Source organism: Echiichthys vipera (assembly GCF_963691815.1).
Source record: "Echiichthys vipera genome assembly, chromosome: 10".
In the NCBI taxonomy this organism is placed as follows: Eukaryota; Metazoa; Chordata; class Actinopteri; order Perciformes; family Trachinidae; genus Echiichthys; species Echiichthys vipera.
The window spans coordinates 9,080,229-9,103,404 of record NC_139835.1 but is presented as its reverse complement, the minus strand read 5'-3'; the positions used below and the strand labels follow the sequence as shown (position 1 = coordinate 9,103,404).

Here is a 23,176-nt window from a genome sequence, read left to right as displayed (position 1 = left end):
GATTGGTGTGCATTTCTTGGTTTTCCACACATTTGCAGTGTTGGCGTCCCTGCACCGTCATTGCAGCCTGGGAATGACTGTAACGACACTATAGAGGCGCTTTCTATCTATATATAGTATAGTTGTGACATCACAACTGTCTAGAAGTCCTGACAGCTTGTTAAGACACAGCTTCTCAATACAGACAGTGTGTATTTCTCTGTGGATTGAGTGCATTGATACTTCTACAGTATTTATATAGCAACCTGCTTTATAATTAAAACAGACATGGAAGTTTCACTTTTTACAACGTGCGGCCTTTTAATATCTTCCAACAACGTGGCTTTCCTTCAGTTAGGACAGCAGAGCTCGAAACAGTTTCTTAACCCTGTACCCATCAGTTCCCCAAAGTGCTGGAGTATTATTGCCCTAAAAACTCAAGAAAAGTTAAACTCACTTTAATGTGTTTGTTTTTAAACTAAGCAGTTGCTTAGCACTATTGTTGAGCTACCTTTAAAAAGTCATTAGGAGATAAAATGTGTGTAACAAGGCACAGCAGGCAACCACCATCAGCAAGCGTTGATATATTTGTTAACACAAGTGCAATCTATGGCGCGCTCCATTTTATTTGGCATTTTGTTCTGCCGTGCTGCACCCCCCTCCAACCACATCTTTTATTCATGAAGTCACATTTACATAGTCATTATAATAAATGTCAGCAATCTAAGGAGCCAACTTGTTTTTCAATGAGTGTTATTACTCGAGATGTTTCCTGATGTTGCGTTCTTACTTTCCTGTGTTTTCTGCATCTTGGTTGCAGTACAACAGCTACTTAGAATACACCAAGTCGCTGCCACTCAACCCGTCACCGGAGATTTTTGGCATGAACGCCAATGCAGATATCACCAAAGATCAGGCAGAGACACAGCTACTGTTTAACAGCATCTTGCTTACACAGGTAAATCCACACATAAACACACACACACACACACACACACACACACACACACACACACACACACACACACACACACACACACACACACACACACACACACACACACACACACACAAGCAAACAAGAGTACTATCATATGTTAAGTATTTCATTTGAACCATTGCAACTTCCTAATTTTAAGTTTATTGCTCAGATTTCCTTTTTTAAGCTATTGGTTGTAATAATAGTTTTGACCAGAATTTCACACTGCGACATAATCCTGAATTCCTTATTATGTTTTTTAATGACCTGGAGTATAATGACCATGGGCAAGACATAACAGACATGGAACAGCACTGTGGCCTGGCATGAGTAGAGGTGAAAAACAAAGTTCACTGATCTTCAGTGCCAGCAGCCCTGGGTCGCTTCTTATACCAGCGCAACCCCTCTTGGCCCATATCCCAGATGCTCAGTTGGAGTGTCACTACTCAGCTGGTAGATTTTTAAATTATAGACATTCACATACACACACACAAATATAGGCTGGAGTACACACATTAAAACATATGTACAAAGAGAGAAGACAGAAATTACTGTCTCACACAGCATCAAAATGCTTCCCTTGAGTTTTCACCATCCTTTATAAGTGTCCTTGCCAGCATTAAATATTTTATCGCCCCACATAAAAATGTACTATGCAACATTGATTAAAGAGAAAAATATAAATAAATATTTCAGTTGTTTGTAGAGAGACTTCTCAAAGAACTCCTATTAGGTTTTCTTCCTTTGACACTGTATGGCTCAGAGCGGCTCTGGTGCTGCTGTGTGATCCCACATCATTATCTCTCAACTCTGTAGAGTAAGACTAGGTTAGCTTGTTGAGGATTATATCTTACCACCCTCTGGCTCCAGTCAATATTTGCTTTAAATCAAATTTAAGAGATTTTGCATCAAGACCAACTTGAAGTACAGCTTCTCCTGCAAAGTGGGAAGGGATATTCATTTAGCCATGTATCCATTTATTTATTTGAAGATACAGAGCAGTGCCTCCCACGTAGTGAAGATTTCTCACTATGCTAAATTCTTGTGAGAATCACACTTTATATTAAACAAGTACAAGTGATCTACATATAGACTGAGTGTCGTACACATGCTCTTTGTGCATGCTATACATTCTAATTCCTCTGATTTAATATCTTCAAGCTATTAATATACAGTGTACAAATACCGTCACAAATACCAAAGTTTATTACAATTCTGGCTTGCTACAAACAAACAGAAAATGATTTCCATTTCCACCTTCAAGTTAAAATTAGAGCTCAATGGAGTCTGGCATTTATTCATATAAACTCCTTTCAACAAGATTAATAATGGCTTCAGTCATGTGTGGACTTTATTAGCATCTAACACAGCCCCATCCGTCTCAATGACCGATAAACAGGGAGACGCTTCAAATGGAATGAAACAGCTATTTGTCATTCCCCTACTGTAACCTCAATGCCATTAGCCAATGATTATCCATTACCGCTGGCTAGTGACTGAGCATCACATAGGTAAGTGATGCAAGTTGGACTGAGAGGAAAGCGGAAGAATCACAGATTAGAGTGCATAATTATCAGCATGAATGATTATTAGAATTGTTGATAAGATTGTGTCGAATTACTGTGTGGAAGAAATTAGGCGAAATGTTTCTGAAGCCTTCCATCTTCTGAGGCTCCGCGTGTTTGTGTGTGTGTGTGTGTGTATTGGTGATTCTGTGATTTTGTTCACAGAAGGATTCCAGTAAGTACTGTATATGCTTAGAATCTTATTATCAGTGTTGTTACAGATGTAGCTGTAGGCTAGCCTGAGAAATATCTACAAATGCATGGGGTCATATCACAGTATTCTTATTTCCAGGTTCACACTTGTATTTTGTGTTTCTCCTAGTACATTCATTAAAGTACATACATTTTAAAGCTGTAGCGGAGTGTTCGACAGTTTCAGCAAATATGAAAAAAAGGTATTTTTTAGAGAAACGACTAACTTTAAGGAAGAGAAGGTCAAATTAAGAGGTAAATCATATGACATGATATTCTGGGTAAGCTTGTGTCCTTTCAACATACATCTAAATCAATCTGGCACTAAGATGATATAATATAAACAAATCAAGTCAGAAGTCAGAACCTCTTATCATCAGGGTCTTTTCGGGATCAAAATAGCCCCAATGCAAAAGAGTCCTGAAAGAGGGAATACATCCTTTGACAAGTCAAAAACAGCGAAAGAGTATTACCTCCAAAAATGATGAACTGTCAAACCGATCCAAGCCACAAGTCCTGCCTCCCTTTTCTTATCCGTCCTCTGTCGCTCTGTGTCTCTGATCAGTCCCGCTCTTCAGGCGGAGATGCCAAATCCTCAGATGACATGGTCTTTGATGTGGCAGCTGACATCCTGAGCAAGCTGCCTGCAGACTTCGACTTGGAGGCAGTGATGAGGCGCTTTCCCACCAGCTACAATCAGAGCATGAACACAGTTCTGGCACAGGAGATGGGCCGCTTCAACAACCTGCTCTGCACCATCCGAGACTCCTGTGTCAACATTCAGAAGGCCATAAAGGTACACAGGGGGTAGAGAAGGAGTTGGAATCTAAAACTTTATTAAATGATTACACCATCTGCATGTGAGATTTGTATTCGGAATTCCCCTTAAATTCATGTTCATTAAGGGTGAGGAGTTGTTTGATTTTGAACTCTCATTCCCAGGGATCCTTATTGTTTGGATACTTAAAGCATTATGTATGGCCAAATGCACTGAAATGTACAGTAAATGTATTTGTTTTAGATAAACAGTAAGGCCTAATAATGAATCATCATTGATTTCACATTTCTGTGCAGTGAAAGCAATATTTCGATCAGAGGAAGCCCACTTCTACTGAATGATTACACAGGAAACTCTGCTAATACATCCTAAGAAAACAGATACTGTAGGCAGCCAGCACAACCCTCCAAATGCACTCATCTAACACCAACATTTGCTATTACAAGGAAACACTCAGACTGTAATTGTGAACGTTTAGGGCAATTTGTAGAAATTAACCAACGGAATATCTGCTTCCTCTTGTAAATCTTTGTACAGTATGTTATTCTATTTCGTATCTTACAAGAACTGATGTTAGAGTATGCACTAGTTAAAGGTATAAAGCAATGAGCCGTAGAAAAACTGAAATGGATACATGATAGAAATGTTGTTGATCCTGTGGGAATGACAGGAGTGAAGCAGCCCCCTAAATCTCTAAATCATTACCTAGTGCTCTTGACCTTCTCTCAGAAAGCACTCTTATTCTCTGCAGCATAGAAAATAACTGAGCCCACACTACTAGATACAGTTTCTACATTCCTGCCGCCATTATCTATTCATACCACTTCCTTTTGCCGAGGCCACAGACTGTACAGTATAACCTACAGGCATACTGAGGCTGAACTTAGGTGCTTTGAGCTAAATGCAAACGCCAACATGTGAACATGCTCACAATGTCTACGTAAAGATGGAGAATGTTCCCCAGCCTTGGCACAAAAATATGTGAATATGATGTCACTTTTCTGAAGGAATAGTTTGAAACTTTGATTGTGGTTTTGCAGTGATTGGATCCGTACAAAAACAAGAGGGAGGGAGCCTAAGTAGTAGGGGAGGTTAAGTAGTTGGCAGTAACACCACTGCTGCCTGTGATGAGCTAAGACTCTTGACAATTAGCAGACTCCCAAATATAGCTATCTTAAAGCCTTAATATAATTTTAATCAGTGTTGGGAGGGGGGGTTAAATTGCCACCAAGAGACACACTTGAAGAACTGAAAGTATCTACTTAGGCCATAACATCCTCAGGCAAAATAATTACTACCATTGTATTTCCAAAAATTTGGAGATTTTGCAAATGGCAAGACATATCCTCTAATTGGACTGCATGAGACAGAGAAGACTATAATGACTTAGTTCATAGTGTTGTGAACTTAAGACCAAACAGAACGTCATCTTAACATATGTGCATGAATATGTGAGCCATTGCACTCCTAATTAATCCACATTTAAAACATGCCTGAGTACATACGTGCATCTCTTTATACCATTTATAAACACTCCACACACAGAGCATACAGAGTCAGGAAGCATGAGCACATCACCTTTCATGCTTGAATCAAAGGCCCCCTATAGAGCACATAAGAGTTGCCATATCTCCACAGAGATTTTTAAGTGACAAGACTGAATTTATCTCACGTTCAATTTTAATGCTAGAACAGGGCTAGAACAACTTCACATTTTCAAGTCGTGCGGAATTTAATCACATGTGTGTGGGTAATTATGAGTATTTGCAAGTGTGTGTTGTGGTGCAGGGGCTGGTGGTGATGTCTGCAGAGCTGGAGGAGGTGGTTAGCAGCATCTTGACAGGTCGTATCCCAGGGATGTGGATGAAAAAGTCCTACCCCAGCCTCAAACCACTTGGAAGCTACGTCAATGACTTTCTGGAACGACTCAAGTTCTTACAGGTAAAAACTCAGAAATCACATTGAGGGAGAACCCATATTTTTAATGGTGCCAAGGTACATAAAATAAATGCAGACACAACTAAAATCAACAAAGCAATACAATAAATAGATATGGCTTTATCAAAAATAACAAGAAAAAATTAAAAGCAATGACAGTGATGATCAAATAGATTAGTAGTTAAACATTAGAATTGCAGAGTGTCTGTTTACATCCGGGTGAAAATAGCCTTTCCTTGTTATTTACACCTGACCCCTCATCCACCGCGTCAGGAGCGACAAGTGTAGTGTTGTGGTAGTTAACTGTTGGTGAGTGGGTTAAACATTGGCCTTTCACCCAGGAGATCATGGTTTGCATCCAGCCTGGAATGGAATTAAAAATTTTGTTGACTTATTATTTTTTCAGTTTGGTTAGATTTAGAAAACAAAATTACTTGGTCAAGATTAGGCAAAAAAAAAGGATGAAAATAGCATTGTTGGCTACCGACACCCGGGTACTAATAGCATACATTGATATTTGTACCAGGGTGGAAATAGCATCTGCCTTAGAATTGTCTAAGCGGTATTACCAAGGTCAACTTTTTGATCAGGTCAAAGTTTTGTTTTGTATGTGGGGTGCACAGTAACAAAAAAGCAGATCTTCCTAGCTGTACAAACAATTGGCACTTGCAGGGTGAGCCATGTCTTTGAGCCACCAGTATCCCAAGAAAGCAGGGCTGAGAGATAGGGGATGAGCTTTTGTTGAATAGCTTTATAAATACAAAGGAACAGATGCTGATCTCTCCTCGCTGACAGAGCAGGTAAGTTTGTTCTTTGTTATAGTGGTGGTGGTGGTGATGGTCCAGTAACTTTCTACAGTGATGAATCTTAAGTCTGAGTGATATATCGCATATATATATATATATATATATATATATATATATATTGCAAAAGAGGACTGGATATTACCTATTACTATCTTGACAACCTACAACCATTGAAATCATAAATAATTCTGAAACTACAGGTAGCTATCTCTATCTAAACCTAAAGAGAAAGCAGAGTGGTCGACTGTGTTCAAATCAGATGGTGAAAAAACAAAAGAAATATATGGGCTCAGTAATAAATAGTCAAAAATAAATAAGTGAAAGAAGGAAAAGGTAAAAAAACAACAGTAACAAATAAAATGGACAGTACACTTACAGATTCACATAAACAACAGGATATATTACATAGAGAAGAAGTAGAGTAGAAAGATGTTTTCACCTAACTGGTCCTACCCCTTCTCCATAACAGTTAAATCATATTTAACAAACATACACCTCAATGCTTTTATGTACATTGTCTCACAGTCATTCGACCAACCCTTCCTCTCCACTTTACCTCTCAAAAATAATTGTTTTTTATATCTTCTTGAATTAATTCAAATTTGGATATTTGGAGTGCTACAACCGCACTGTTTCATTTTTTTTAAATTAAAGTTTCCTTTTAAATTATAACCTCCCTCTCTGTCTGAGAACATTTCTTGAATGTTGCCCGGAAGTAAATTGTTTCTTGCTTTTTATATTATTTATGCTTGATGTCTTAAATTCTACCAGATCCTTGACCTTCAGAGCATGTGACCTAAAAAATAGATTGTTAGTGTATTCATGATATCCTACATTGTAGTTTGCATAATGATTGTAGGGTGATTTTGCAGTTGTGATGTTAGGTGTACAGATAAAAACAAATCAAGGAAAAACCTACATAGTCTGTTGGTAAGGGGTGCCTCCAGAACTACTTCAGTGCAACTTGTCATAGACAATACCAATCTCTTGACCTCTCGGCGGCGAAGAGCTAGTGTCACATAAAAAAGTTATATCAGTGACAACTCTGCCCTAATAGTGAACTTGAACCCTGCCTTAAAGTAAAATTCTGGTGTAAAATCACCCCAGGGTCTTTTTAGGAAAAAACACTTATCAAATAAGCCATCAAAACATTTTTTTTTCGTGTATGAACTATTAACGTGGATATCCCGCAGAGTCGCTAACAGCCGAATGCGGCTTTCAGTGATTAGCTCTGGGCAGCAAGCTGAACGCATTAAAACAGCTTTTTTAACCACTAATACTGCTCCAAATAACACCAAACCTCTGCAGTAGCATGAGAAGAGTCCTTACACATAAAATTAAGCACCAACAACATAGTTAGCGAACCCGGAGTTTATTGAAAGAGTGTTTTGAAAGACTTACCAACTGGCCCCGGTACCAGCTCAACTCTAAAGTATAAAGTCCATTCAAGTCAATTGCCAAATGCAATCCAAATGGAAGGAGCCCACTGATGATTAATTTCAGTAAATATGTAAATGGTGTGGTGTGTGGCAATTTGGTTCAATATAAAAGTTAATAATAGATGGTAAAAGGTTTTGAAAAGTCCCACACAGCGTTCCCTGCAGCACCGAAACATTACGCAAGATCTCAGGAGGTAGGGGCGTGTGTTGCTGGAAGGAGCTACAGGTAACTTTAGCTCACAGTGACTCACGTTAGTGTCCAAGCATTACTAGACGGCAAGATTGAACAATCAAACATATGAAACGAAATGGTTGAGTCAACAGAATTCAAGAAGACAGGTGATTTCCACGATTTCGATGGGTGCCCATACCTGTTTGAGCCAGACTACACAAAGGAAGAGCTGCAACAACAGGATGGAAGGAGTCGGAGGATGGGAGAACAGCCAGCGGTGGAGGTGGAGCAGTCTCGGTGTGTGGGCATTTTTTGGTGTGCCTATGGGTACTGTGAATGTTTATGCTGCCAACAGAGTGACATTTTGTGCCTCAGCCTGGAAGCATTGAATACCGCAACGCACTGTGTGACTGCTATGGAGGATTCCCCATCCCTCATCTACCGCACCGTACTGGACACTTTCTTACCATGTCCACAAAATAACAGACCACAACGTTAACTTGTTTTGCTGGAATAAATCAATGGGCTCCTTCCTTTTGAGTTGAATTTGGTAATCCACTAGAATGGACTTTACTATGAGAGGAGCTGATACAGGGGCCAGTTGGTAAGTCTTTAAAACACTCTTTTAATAACTCTCTCTTGGTTCTCTAACTACGTTGTTGGTGCTTCGGTTAACCTCTTCTTCCCTGAAGCCCCCGCCGGCGGGGGCAATCAGATAGTATAACAACATCCCCCTCTGCAGCAACATGTAGCTTGCATACAGACACACATGCTGGATACCACCAGAAAGCTAAGAATCTCTTCTACATGCTCATATAAACCATTTGTATGACCAACAAACACAGTTACAACAGCGAGCAATCAAACAATATGAGGCGAAAAAACAGAAATAAGAGCAACACAGACAAATAAAGCTGGCACAGTGGCTGCTCTGATATCAGCAAGATTTCACTGCATCCACTCCATAGCAGAGTCTCCACACGTTCCAAAAATACTATTTTTATCACTCTACGACCAAGTTTCACTGATCCAGCAGCCAAATATGACAGAAAACAACAAGCGCATTTGAAAACCAAAACCAGAAATGCTGTCTTACCTTTGCAGTATCACAGTGAAAAGTTTAATCCACAGAAATAAAAACCGCTGAAATGGAAGGACAACATCTCCCAGCATGCTTTGGAGGTCTTTCCGGCTTCTTTGACCTTCTAAGCCCGCTTTTAAAAGGCTCTGATTGGGTCATAGCGCCTGTCCGTCATGTAGTGTAGCTCGTCCTTATCCCTTTGTGATTCGCTAGTCGTGTGGTTTAAGTGAAAAAAACGCTCACAACTTGATTCTATTGGTTCTTACGATTCCAACGAGGTGTCATGCTTCAAGATTGACCAATGTGGACGGAAGATATAGCCCCGCGTAAGGGCAAAGGGACTCTGTCGCGCTAACGGCGCTAGCGCGCTAGCGCCGTTAGCGCTGTGACGCACGGTGACGGACTGAGGCTGGCGTGAATACACGGACTGACACTCGCTGTTCTGCTGCTTTTATGCACTTTATCTTCCTGTGGCTGTGCAAGCCACGGATCTGTGTCTTGTAAATAGTTGTTTGCAGAATATTTTGGCCAGCACTTTGCTATTGCACTTTGTAGTGGCACATTGTTGTTGTTGCTGTTGCTGATTTCCATCATTATTGTTACTATTTTAATTACTATGTCCCTACTATTATTATATTATTACAGTTATTGTTGTTTTATAGTGAATACAGTAATCTGACCCTTTTGGAGACAAATGTAGTTCTTTTGTAGTGTTTATGTGTGTGTGTGTAGGGGGGGGGGGTCCTATTTATTATTATTTTATTTTCTTCAAAAACTGTTTTCTCTTAGATCCAAAATGACATTTAAATTAAATTAAATTAATTTTACAACGTGGTACCTAAGAAATCTCAAATGGCACTAATGGTGCCAAGTTGTGCCAAATCGTGCCAAATATGCCAAACTTGAGGACGCCTATATATTTCTTCAATAAGACCTCTATAATTGTTCCTCTGCTTTATTTCAGCAGCATCAAACTTCTCACAGGTGATGTCCAGATGTTGTTCCATGGCTTTATTGAGTTTTTTGGCTACTGTGGCATTATTTTCAAAGGGATATTTATATAAAATGACAATTTTTTTTTGGCGAGGGAAGAAATTCTTCCATTTTTGCTTTGTTCCATCTGCATTTACTCTGACACACTTGCATTAATAGTGCTGCTTACACTTCTGATGCCATCTCACATGTGTAACCTTTATTGTAATACCAAGATAATGCACATAAAGCTTGTAATTACAGTGATATACCCTATTTATTCTGAGCATGTCATTTTCGAGCAGGAACCTCAAAAACGGACTCAGGGAAGAAGAGGTTAATGTGTAAGGACTCTTCTCATGCTACTGCAGAGGTTTGGTGTGATTTGGAGCAGTATTAGTGGTTAAAAAAGCAGTTTTAATGCCTTCAATTTGCCGACCCAAGCTAATCTTGTTAGGTGCATTCGGCTGTTAGGCTTATTTGATGAGTGTTTTTGCCTAAAAAGAGCCTGGGATGAGTTTACACTGGAATTTCACTTTAAGTTGTAAACTTTTAAGTTACACAAGACGACTTCATTCCACTTTTCAACACGTAGGAGGTAAGGGGATTTAGTATTTTTTTCACTCATGGGTAGGGTTAGTACAGGAAACATGTGATATCATCATGTGAGTCTCATCCACAATCAGTTCCCAAGTCTCCCTTTTTTTCCCACAGGAAGGCATTCCTCCTGTTCATAACTCAGTGGGATGAGAAGAATGTACTGTGTGTCTGAACTAGTCACAGGATTTGTTTCTGAGACAACATGTTTTCCTAAAAGAATACCTTGACATTTTAGAGAATGTGATTATTTGCTATTGTAACAAGAGTTGAAAGTAAAAACATTAGTTTCAGTATAATAATTATTCCAAGACATTTAAGCCTACACAGGTGCTTTACTTACTTACTTTAATTACTGTTACCTCATAAATCTTGCATAAAATGGACATTACTTACTCCAAAAGTTAAGAACTCCGGCATGGTTGTTCGGCAAGTGTCCTTCCTGACAAAATAGAGACAGTGACTATCAGCATCTATGAATAATAATCTCTGTGTTTGACCCTCTTGGTATGGAAATAATAGCATATATGGTAAAGGAGCAGTGTGTAGAATGTATGTGTGCATCTATCAGCAGAAATGGAATAGAAGTATGTTTTTTATTAGTGTATAATCACCTGAAGCTTACACCATGTCCTATCAGCATGTGACAGATTGCATTTTTTTTATTGAAATGTCCTAACTGCGGCAAGTGGTTTTGAGTCGAACTTCTGTCGACCAAGCCTTTTTCTATTTATTCCTGTCACTCGTGTTGAAAATGCCACAATGCACAAAGAACAGCTGACTCGTTTCACTACCTAAATCACTGTGTTGTACTTGCTAGTCGGGGCCAGATAAGGTTAACCCAGAGGAGTCTCTGAGGTTATGTATGTCTAGCGCACTGCACTCTCTTCTCTTCTCTTCTCTGCTGTTTTTTCAGGACTGGTATGATCAGGGTACACCTGCTATATTCTGGGTATCTGGATTCTTCTTCACCCAAGCCTTCCTTACAGGCAGCCAGCAGAACTATGCCAGGAAACACACCGTCCCTATTGATTTGCTCGGCTTCGACTTTGAGGTCCTGGATGAGAAACCATACAAGCGGCCCCCAGAGGATGGTAGGATACTAACTGGGATAGTGGAGAGGATAGGATGAGAAAGGGTGTTTTTACAGAGCAGGAGGGACGATTTAATGGTAAAAGTATGATATAAAGATAGCTTTTGATGTGATGAATAACTCTTTTTGAAAAACCATCTCCAGTCGAAGGAGGAAGAACAAAAGAAGAGATTAAAAAGGGGGTGAAAAGCAGAAAGCCGTTTCAAAGCAGAAAGTGAAATAGGAGGGACATAAGCAGAGGACAGAGAAAAGAAACAAAAAAATGAAACTGACTTTATAAAAGAGGCAGAGTGCAAAAGAGAGTTAAAGCAGAGCCTCCCTGCCTCTTGTCTACATGCAGGCCTCGGTCAACCCCTCGCTGTGCCTCGAGCTCTGCTGTGAGATTCTCAGTCAGTCTCACATAAAGCCTCACCCTCAATCAGTCTCCAGCTGGGGCCCCGCACACTTACACAGCTTATACTGCCAAGCTACAAATCGCACAGTGTGTTTGTGCATTTGGATGTGTGATACTGACAGGATAACAGTCAGTTATCTTTAAATCTCTCCCTGTTTACCCCACCATATTAATAGGAGAGCTCATGCTTTATGAAAAGGCCGTGTTACAGCACAGAGGTCAGTTCAGCTTGGTTCATAAAGTTTTACTGTTTGCGGAAGAGCCAACATAAATCCTAGTCATGGTTCTTTTCGACTGGAGGTCATGGAGAGTTCGTAGAAGTTAGTCGGTAATGTGTATCTTATAGTAACACTAACCTTTCTTATTCCTCTGAATTGTCCCTGTTTGTGTGTGTGACTATCAGGTGTGTACATTAGAGGTCTGTTTCTGGATGGCGCCCGCTGGGACAGGAAGACCAAACTTCTTGCTGAGTCTTACCCCAAAGTACTGCATGACCCCATGCCTGTGGTGAGCGAGGAGCACACTCAGCACACAGATATTGATTAGAACTTCCGCTTCAATCATTCAGCCTCGCAGCCTGACGTGTGCACGTCTGACAACTTCCTCTAATTTGTTTTGTTTTGCCATTACCAATCCATATTCTTATGTTGGCTTTAGAGTAATAGATTTTTTTTGGAAGTCATAGTCAAGGGTTTTTAAACTCAACTTTTAAATAATAATTAATATATTATTTAATGATAATATTTTACTTAAATACGTAAATTTTTATCCATCTACAATTTAAGGTTGTATTTTCTCATAAGTTACAAGGAGTAAGATTTTGATACTCTAAGGGCGCACTCACACTGTCCGTCCGTACCGTGCCCCGTGCTTTAAGGTACTTGTCCCCCCCTCCCTCTCCCCCCGCGGGCCAGGCCTGTTTGTACTCACACTGCCCGGGCCTTGCGCGAATGCTTCTTGCCTGTCCATACGTCTTCACGCCGTAACACGTCACACGCATTGATTGACGTCACCGTGATGCGCACTTTGTTTAAAAATCTTTCCATAGACCCCTTTTGTGCGTCTTGTCCGAATGTTTTTAAATATTTTCATCCGACCAAATCTGCAGTAAACACTCCACCTTTGCATCACACCAACGTGAACCTTTCGCCACCATTGTTTTAAATGTCTGCGCATGGTCCATCTTTTTTTTTTTTTTTCATGTCCGAACAGGCGTACATAAAATAATGTCAGAGACGGCGTAGGCCTCGTGCTCGTGCTCGTGCTCGTGCTCGTGCTCATGCTCGTACACGTGCGCATGTGTAATTCCAGTGCAAAATCATCCCATGGTCTATTTCGGCACTTACATACAACAAATAAGCCATCGTGTAATAACTATTAACGGAGAAAGTTTGGGCATTAAGTTGAACGCATTAAAACAACTTTTTTTAACCACTAATCCTGCTCAAAACAACACAAAACCTCTGCAGTAGCATGAGAACAGTCTTGAGACAGAAAACGAAGCAACAACAACGTAGTTAGTGAACCCAGAGATTATTAAAAGAGTGTTTTAAAGACTTACCTACTGGCCCCTGTACCCTCTCCTCTCATAGTAAAGTCCATTCAAGTGGATTACCAAAGTCAATCCAAAAGGAAGGAGCCCATTGGTGCTTTGTTTTCTGTGTAGGGACTCTTCTCATGCTACTGCAGAGGTTTGCTGTTATTTTCAGCAGTATTAGTGGTTAAAAAAGACGTTTTAATGCCTTCACCGTACTGCCCCGAGATAATCAGTGTTGCTGAGTTTGTGCAAGAATAACACTTTAATATGAGATTCCATGGCAGTGTATGGTGAACAGTGTTGGGTAATGTTTCTTTTAAAAGTAACTAGTTACAAGATCACTGCCATTAAAAAAATAACTAGTTACGTTACAGCATTACCTACCGAGAACAGTCCCTTGTTAGAGTACTTTTGTGATACCAAAAATGAAAATCCCTTTGCGATTGCTTGCATGTTTGCGATAATGTCCAGAGAACACACTTCCTTTGAATGTATTGACTTGAGCATCATTGCAAAGCCAGTTTACAGCTCAGAATCTGTAAATCTGCTCTCCATGTTCATGAAAGAAAGGTGAATAGAAAACCACGAGGGTACCTGACAGGTCTGTGCAACCTTTTGGAAAGATCTGACTGCGAGCAGGACAGAGACACACTCCACCACTTCAGTGTCTCTCGAGTCGATATCTCCTCCAGTGACACGGTGCAGGTGGCGATAGTTCAGTGGTTCTTGGAGGGAAATGCTATTATCATTATTATCTATGACTTAATTAGTCTAATTTCGTGTTCTTACTCAAGGAAAACCAGAGTACTTTTTAAAGTTTAAAAAAGTTTATTCAAGTTTCCAAGTTTCCTCTTGGCCAAGGACTCTCTCTGGGGTCAGAAATAGCAGTCGTCCTGACTTTCAGCCAAACTGTTGCTGCAACCAGGGAGCGAGAAAGAGCGCCGAAAGCCCCCCCTTCATAAATCATTTATACAGCAGTTCAAGTTCATTGGGTTGTTGTGATTGGTTCAGAATGTTGCAGAGGCAGTCCCTGGTTGAATCCTTCGCCCCCTGGTCACACTGTTCCCCCAGTGAACTACCAGCTCCTGTAGAAAGAACACTCCCTACTCTGCAACTTCCACTTCCTGGGGCAGATCCCTTTTCATTTTACTGCTCCTAGTTTTAACCTGGAGCTGATCTGCAACATCCTTTAATTACGCCATCTGTGTTAAATTGATAATAATGTGAAAGTATGCTAAATCATTTTTGTTTAACTTCTATACGTGCACGGCGAGTACTAACAAAACTTCAACTATATTGTGTCAGAAATAAACACTTCATGATTAAAAATCCCCACACTAACATGGAACTTTGTAACATATAACACTGCAGACACCCAGTCAAAAGAAAAAAATCCTTGTTGCACAACATTGTTACATAAAGTTTGAGGGGAGGAGGTTTATTGATTCTGTGAATCTCTCTGGGCATCACAAGAGAGGAACGATAATATCTGTTGTTCACGTTTCAAATGATGAAAATGAGGCAGATTCCATCATGATTCAGCTCGTAAACTCCTACGAGCCGGCTGTTGTTTGTTTTTTAATCAGAGACCAATATTGTGAGTCTTGGAGGAAAACGTGAACAACAAGCAGCATACTGTAGCTGCAGCTCTACCCAGGAGGATGTTCACAGCTCCTTGTTCTCTGGACGGGATAGTGAGCAGCAGCTTCAGCACTTCTTATTTTACATTGTGCCTGCAGGAAGCCGAGCTCCTTTGCTCTAACATCCTTTTATTAATTAACAGAGTTTGATACGGTATATGAAAGCAGACTGACAGAGTGATGGAACAGAGTGCCAGTGGCAGAGAGCGACGACTGATCAAGTTTCCCCTCTCTTTTTAGTCTCCCCCTGCGCTCCCCTCTTCACAATGCATTCAGTGATTATGAATAATGCACAAGACTGACTTTTTTTAATATTCAGACATTTCAGGGCAAGTTATTAACAGAATCCTTTTTTGACAAGAGTGGAACTTAATTAAAAATATGTTTATTATATATGTGTGTGTGGGGGGGGGGGGTTGTATCACAACAGAGGCTGCTGTGGTTGGCTTTGAAATGCAAATCTGCACAGAGGCGCTGTTATGGAACCAGATGAATACTTTTCTGGCTGTAACTCAACAAACAGTTTTGGTTTTTATAAAGATGTTTTTTTGAGTGGCCCAGTTTATCCCTTTTGCATAACCAAGACTTCTTAATAGCCCAAGGGGACTCTTCCTTCTTAATGCTATTGTTTTAGAAGTTTATGTCCCCAAAGTCTCAATTTGTAAATTAGTGTTTGGAGAACAAATGGAGATCCAGGTTAGTGTCCACTGTGTTTTGTGTCGTGGTGTTTGGAACTTAAGTACAATCTCAGGGTTCCCATGCGTCCTGAAAAACCAGGAAATTTTGAGAGTAGTATATCAGTCGTGGAAACGCCTGGAAATTGCTTAATATGACCAAATATCCTTTAAATAATCTAGGTTGTCATGGAAATCGTTCATTTAATTTTAGCCCCTCACTCACCTACGTAAACTAAGGTGTGTATTTTGTTTGAAACTCGACTGTTGGTAGCATAAACTTTGCTGTGTGACTTTTCAAAGTGGGTTTACCAGACACAAAGCGGAACAGAAAGACGCTTCCTCTTCCCTTCGGCTCACATGTCAATCCAGCTGTTCACACCAGACAAACCTGGAGCCCAGAGCGGAACCGTCAGAGAAGTGGAGATTACGTTACGCTGACTAGTTTTTATTTGGTTTTGCTGGGGCGATATTGAGTACTGGCGGTGCGATGGTTTGGTTGTTAGCACTGTCGCCTCACAGCAAGAGGGTTTGTGTGGAGTTTGCATGTTCTCCCCGTGTCTGTGTGGGTTTTCTCCGAGTTCTCCGGCTTCCTCCCACAGTCCAGAGACATGCAGGTGTTAGGTTCATTGATGACTCTAAATTGCCCATAGATGTGAATGGTTGTCTGTCTCTGTTTGTCTCTATGTGCCCTGCGTTAGACTGGCGTCCTGTCCAGGGTGGACCCCGCCTCACGCCCGATGTCAGCTGGGATCGGCTCCAGCCCCCGCGACCCCGATAGGGACAAGCGGTTGAAGATGATGGATGGATGGGATATAGAGTACTGAAATTGCGTTAATAGTCCTAATGCTTAACTGCCTGACACTTTACGAAGGCACCAAAGGAAGAGAATATTGGTGGTTCACGTTAGCCACATACAGTAGCAAATGTTACCATTGGTGATGTCCAAATGAAGCTTCATGAAGCATTTTCTGTATTTTCCACTAGATGGAGCTCTCTGCTCAACAAAGGGTTGAAAACACACTGAATTACCATTTATTGAACCTTTTTCTTTAAACCAAGAGCTTCATCTAGTGGGGTCAACAAATACAACTAATGCTTCATGAAGCTCCATTTGAACATCACTAGTTACCACACAAGTCTTTTAAATAGTTTTTTTTTGCTGATGTTTGGGTATAAACACAATATATTTTGCCTAAAAATGACTTGAGGACATAATAAGGTCCAGCAGCACTTAGTTTAGTTTAGTTCAGCTCCAAGAGTTGTCAAGGGTACAGTCGAGTCCTGCACAGGATATCAGATTTTCTCCTTGAGACACTTTCTAACCAACTGAAAGACAGTACAAAAGTATGACACTTGAATATTACAATTCTCACTATATTGCTATGTTATTTCACTTAAGACTGGAAAATCCTGGACTTGTATTTATTAAAAAAAATGCGTTATCCTTTTTGATCCAGTCCTGTGTCCTGGCAATAGCATTGGCGGACCTACTGTGCCCGGTTCTGCGGGTACCTGAGATAAGCCCAACAATATTTCCCTGAACACACTGACCATATTGCCATGAAACAGAATTGGATTCAATTCAACAAAATATCTCTTTAAAAAGAGTGGGAACTGAGAATCTGATTTTTAAAATTCTTTGACAACCACACTGTCATCATGCGTTTGTCATATGACACCCAGACTGTTAAACGTATTGCTCGTCAGCAGAGGCATACAGAATTTCGTTTGCCAGTTTAATTATTCCACTAGTCAAATGTTGTGAATGGAAAGCAGCCTTTAAATGAGAGTGACTATTTGAAGCTAATGGAGTTAAAGGAGGCAAATGTGGCAGCCACAGCTTACATTTTATAATCAGTCGTTTAAGCCTGTCTGCCCTTGTGTGTCCTGGTTCCTCTCTCCATCAGATGTGGTTGAAGCCTGTGAAACGACAGGACATTCCTCAGAGGATGTGCTATGTGGTGCCCGTCTACAAGACCAGCGAACGGCGTGGCACCCTGTCCACCACCGGCCACTCCACCAACTATGTCATCGGCATGACGCTAAACTCCAACGTGCCCGCTGAACACTGGATCAGACGAGGGGTGGCGCTGCTTTGCCAGCTCAGCTCTTAGGCTCTGTTTGTCTCACACACATGCACTGACATGTCATTAAAAAAGAATGAAACGAAAACAGTCTTCCACCCTTTTATGCAGTACATAATAATCAAAATGAATATAAAGGTGATGATAATTAGTTACAATGATTGCTGCTTGTTTGTAACAGAATAGTGGCGCTGGTTCTGTCTTTACTGTTTGGAGTGGAGACAACACAGATGAACAGGGTAAAAATGATGACCAATAGATATCATCATTAAACCTCCCCAGTTTATCAGTTAGATTCAGATATTAGTTTTTGTATTAGGGTTCTGAAATGTTATGTTTGCATCTGCAAATTAGGGAATTTTGTTATGAAATATGTCATATTTACGCTGGAATTAAGTTTTACACAGAAATGTGAACATTGGATAAAGCCAGGTTCAAAGTTCTTGTTTTATTTTGATGACATTGGATCAGAAAATACTGTCAGCAACCATGAAAAATCCATTTCTCCATGTTTTTAGGAATAAAATGTTGTATAAATCAGGCTGTGAATGATCAACAAAGCCCGCAGTGAAAACCTGCAGAATATAGATGAAGAAAACAGAAAGCCTGGTGTATATGTGAGACTGAAGTGGAGATTTGTGGCTCAGTGAGAGAAAAAAGCCATACATTTTGCAAGACATTTCAGGTTAATTACTGACATAAAGACAATTCCTTTTTGTATCACAAGTTTTCTGAAATGTTATGATTTAATATGCAAATGAGGCATTATCTATTGCAAACTTTTGGTGAATGTAGGAGAAATTAGACAAAGTGGAGCAAAATAAACACCTAAATGTGTATTTTGGATGCTTTCTGCCCACTAGTCTTGAAGTGTAATTGCAGCGCTAAATCATCTCATGGTCGTTTTCGGTACTTACATACATCAAATAAGCCATCAAGACAGTTTGTTTTCGTCTATGAACTATTAACGGAGAAATCCGGTAGTCGCTAACAGCTGGACGTGGCTAACACTGATTAGCTCGGGCAGTACAGTAAAAGGCATTAAAAAGGCCTTTTTAACCACTAACACTTCTCAAAACAACACAAAACCTCTGTAGTAGCATGAGAAGAGTCTTTACACAGAAAACAAAGCACCAACAACGTAGTTAGTGAACCAAGAGTTTATTAAAAGAGTGTTTTAATGACTTACCTACTGGCCCCTGTACCATCTCCTCTCATAGTAAAGTCCATTCAAGTGGATTACCAAAGTCAATCCAAAAGGAAGGAGCCCATTGGTGCTTTGTTTTATGTGTAGGGACTCTTCTCGTGCTACTGCAGAGGTTTGGTGTTATCATGAGCAGCATTAGTGGTTAAAAAAAGCCGTAGTAATGCCTTCACCATACTGCCCCGAGCTAATAAGTGTTAGCCACGTGTTAGCGACCCTACCGGATTTCTCTGTTAGTAGTTGTTACAGGAAAAGAACTGTCTCGACGGCTTATTTGATGCATGCAAGTGCTGAAAAAGACCATGGGATGATTTTGTGCTGGAATTACACTTTAAAGAAAACATGATAAGAAAGCAAAATAGCCCAAAATCAGATGACATTTTTTTTTGCCTGCAGTGTCCTCTTTATAGAGAATGGACACTTATGGATAACAACAAATAGTGTCAGATAGTGATGTCCAAATGAAGCTTCATGAAACATTAGTTGTATTTGTCGACCTCACTAGTTGGAGCTTTGTTTAAAGACAAAGGCTCAATGAACGGTAATTCAGCGTGAAATAGCTTCATTTGAACATCACCAGTGTCAGAGGTGACTGTTCTTCTTGCATGTCCAGCAGTATTTAAATATTGCAGTGATTCAGTTGATGGTAAATAACTTTGAAGAGCGTTGGTGTCACACAGTAAAGCAGCCAAACATTAGGGATAATTCATTCCCCCATGTCGTGCCTTGTTTCAGACGAGCTTGATTGCTGATGGCAGAAATACACTCAGGCCATGCTGCTCTAACAGCAGCGACACTCAACCGGCAGCCTGGGGTTTCTAAATCATGAGGAAAAGGAATCGGTTCACACTGGGGATGTTTTTTGAATGTAAATAAGGTGCCAGAGTGCATGAAAAACTTAAATATGCTATTCATTGCAGCTTAGGTTTATGAAAACATTCTAATATTTGAGCCTTGTATCAACTCTGTCAAATGTTACCAAATTATTTACAACTAAAATGTACTTGCCGCTATAATATCTCGTATTTATCTATCATAATAGGCCTAATGCCAAAGAGTCAGAGTTCATTTGAAAGTAAAAAAATTAGTTCAGGTTATTTTGATATTTATTCATTTGATCTGATAAAAAATATCATGTTTGTTTATTAACTGGCCCCTGGCAAAGCAAGTGGAGTATCCCTGTACTACAGTACCTCAGCACCGTACACTTTTATTTGGTTCACTGAGCCTTCACGTTTATTTAAGAATGAGCTTTCGCTAAAACTGCTGATCTGGGAAGGCAAACGGAGGAGCAGCAGCGAGAGGCAAAGGAATGTTACTGATAGATGTGTTACACTGTCGTGGTTTTGCAGCTGCACACAAGTCGTCGTCTCCAACATCACGCCAGAACCATCAGAGATCTTTTCAGAGTTTATTTTCCTTCCATAATGGGGAGAATGCACAGACAGGCAAACAGCAAGGATGTCACACTTTGCATTTTATATCCAGATTACTAAACGTACGACAATGCAAAAATGGGAACAATCATGGACCTTCATTTCACTGACAATTCTTTGCCCGATAAGCAGTGAAGAGACTTGTTCTTTGGGGCGCAGTGTCAGAAATGTCAGGACTACTGACAGTATAGTTTAGATTTTAATTATACACCAGAGACAGGTTTCAATAAAAGGATATTTTAAAAAAATACAAAAAACAATCCAAATGAAAATTGTATGAAACAGTTACACTGCGCCCCAAAGAATTCCTCATTATCTCCACACTGTTTTAATTTAAAAAGTAACAAAGGTTGTCAATAGTTTAACTATTAAACAGTGCAAAGAAAGAAAATAAATTTACACTCAACACAATGTCTGTACCGTTTCACTCATGCTTCATGCATGATTCAGTCAGGTCAATAACATGAGCTCAATGTGACCGACGATGATACAGCCGGCTCAGACGTAGATGATGGATGTCACACAGTGACATGCCAATGGAATGTAGGGGGGGGGGGGGGGGGGGGTCAAGCACCAGCCACTGAAAATCTACACTCGGGCCAGTTTTGGCACAGTCAGCAGAGTGACTTAAACTCACACCCTCAGAAACATACGCAGGGAATGCTTTTAAAACAATAATATTTGTCCTACGAGTTGATCACCCGGGTTAAACATCCATTACAAGTGCAGGGAATTCTGTCACACAGTGCATTGTTCTGCTGTGTAACAGGAGCGCTGTCTTCTGCTCCGTCCGTCTCAGATTGTCAGGAAGTTGATTGATCCCTTGACAGAAGTACTTCCAAACTTTTATTATCAGCAACATAATTACAGCTGCTCGACTTAGTAACTACAGAGACTCCTCCTACTGTTAATAACCGACCTCTGCAGGTCAAAGCACCTTTTAGGAACTCAAAGAGGCACCGATAATGCATCTAGTAAACTACAACACTTTGATGAAGAAGAGAACAGTTAGTTTGTCTGAATTCACTTATCGAAGCTGCTGATTCTTCAAAAGATACTGTGTTAAGGCCTAACGAGTATACGTCTCCTCTGGCTACGGATTGTCAAACCCGTAAAAACAAGAAGAACTGGTTTGTGTCATCTAGTTTCTAAACAAAAACATAAAGTCTTAAATGCTTATCTTTAAAGGCTTTGGCAGCTGTGTTAGCTATCACTATGAACTACAAAAGTTTAATCATCTCAAAGATCACATTAGACAATGAAACTAACCAAAGAAAAAAGGCAAACACTGAGCCATACAGAGGCAAAGGCCCTCCTCTTCCGGTGGACCCCCAGGGGACGTTATTTCGGAAAAAATATGTAAATAATATAACCGTGCTATGTCGTAAAAGACTACACAACCAAAAGTCCCCGAGGTGAAGTATCGCTGACTGTTGTGTTTCGGACCACGATGTAACATTTACTATTTTAAACTATTTTGCTTCCCTGCTGATTAAAGACTCTGGAAGAAAGACGTCAGGTAAGATAATTTTACATTATAAGATAATGTTACATACATTTATGTGTGGAATATAGCAAAGTTACTTTCCTAGCTAGTAAGCAAGGTGACATCGTGTGAGACGAGAGACGTAGTTCACTGGCGGTTGTCTCTCGCTCGTCATTATCGTACATTATTTTTCTGAAGTCAGGTCCCATGGGGGACACCAGAAGTGGGGAGACTTCGCCTCTCTAGATGATCTGCCACGCAAAGTCAGGTTTATTTCAGATGCAGCTGCAAGCTAACCTGAGCTCTGTCACTGTGTGTGTGTGGAGCTGCTCCAGTGGCCAGGGCTTGGTACAGAGATGTTTGATACACAGCGTGATGGCATCAGATGATGGATGACGGGGTGGAACACACACACCACAGATGTACGAGGCATGGATGATGGGACACGGCACAGGGTGGATAACAGACGAGGAGGTGGGGTTGCACGGCGACGACACACTAACAGGTGATGATGCATAGGCGGTGGGCTGCTGGGCCGTGACAGCTGCCTCTCTGCAGGTACGCGCTTCCTGCACCACCTTCGTGTCTACAGCTAACTTCTAGGTGGAGGTTACTGGTTCAGAGCAGAGGCGGTGTTCCTCGCTGCCTCGCTCTTCTTTCATTAGGCCTTTATTTTATTTTTTTTTGCTTCACAGGGAGCAGACAGATTGGAGCTGACAGAGGAGAGGTAATGGAGGAGCAGAGTGTAAACACCACTGGCGCAGTCATGAGATATGCATAAGCTACCGCTGCATGTTTGGAATGGAGGCACTGGCCATGAACGAAACCCACATTGCATGCAAGACTGGGCCCTTATAATGCAAACAAAGCCTGTTAAGGCCAAGAAGGACAACACTGATACATCCAGCTCCCCCCTCCTTCACTTCCCAGCGCCCCCTCTCTCCTCCACTAAAAGCCAAAATTGAAAACGATGCGGTCTTCAAAGATGGCGATGAGCAGCATAATGCCAAACCCGGTCAGCATGCCCAGGTTCTGCAGGATAAAGTGTCCCAGCTGGCAGCGCTTGTGTTCCTCACTGTCCCCGTGAAGCATCTCTGGCAGCTGTGAAAGAGACAAAGTTGGGATTA

The 23,176-nt window shown here is 40.7% G+C and overlaps 2 protein-coding genes across 3 annotated transcripts in view; one reads left to right on the top strand and one right to left on the bottom strand.

Annotated features, from left to right (window-relative positions):
* The window catches only part of dnah7 (dynein, axonemal, heavy chain 7), a gene marked incomplete at both ends in the record, with an annotated part of 95,715 nt that extends 77,762 nt beyond the window's left edge, over positions 1 to 17,953 (top strand). Inside the window, 6 exons of the mRNA XM_083922144.1 lie at positions 800 to 937; positions 3,281 to 3,511; positions 5,282 to 5,434; positions 11,415 to 11,592; positions 12,389 to 12,492; positions 17,747 to 17,953. Of these exons, the coding sequence (XP_083778270.1) occupies positions 800 to 937; positions 3,281 to 3,511; positions 5,282 to 5,434; positions 11,415 to 11,592; positions 12,389 to 12,492; positions 17,747 to 17,953 (1,011 nt within the window). The remainder of the gene's footprint in view (positions 1 to 799; positions 938 to 3,280; positions 3,512 to 5,281; positions 5,435 to 11,414; positions 11,593 to 12,388; positions 12,493 to 17,746) is intronic.
* Positions 17,954 to 20,621: 2,668 nt separating this feature from the next.
* The window catches only part of slc39a10 (solute carrier family 39 member 10), a 32,758-nt gene continuing 30,203 nt past the window's right edge, over positions 20,622 to 23,176 (bottom strand). For both annotated transcript variants that reach the window (XM_083922034.1, XM_083922035.1), the window contains one exon: positions 20,622 to 23,150. In XM_083922034.1, coding sequence (XP_083778160.1) covers positions 22,998 to 23,150 — 153 coding nt within the window. In that variant the 3' untranslated portion in view covers positions 20,622 to 22,997. The remainder of the gene's footprint in view (positions 23,151 to 23,176) is intronic.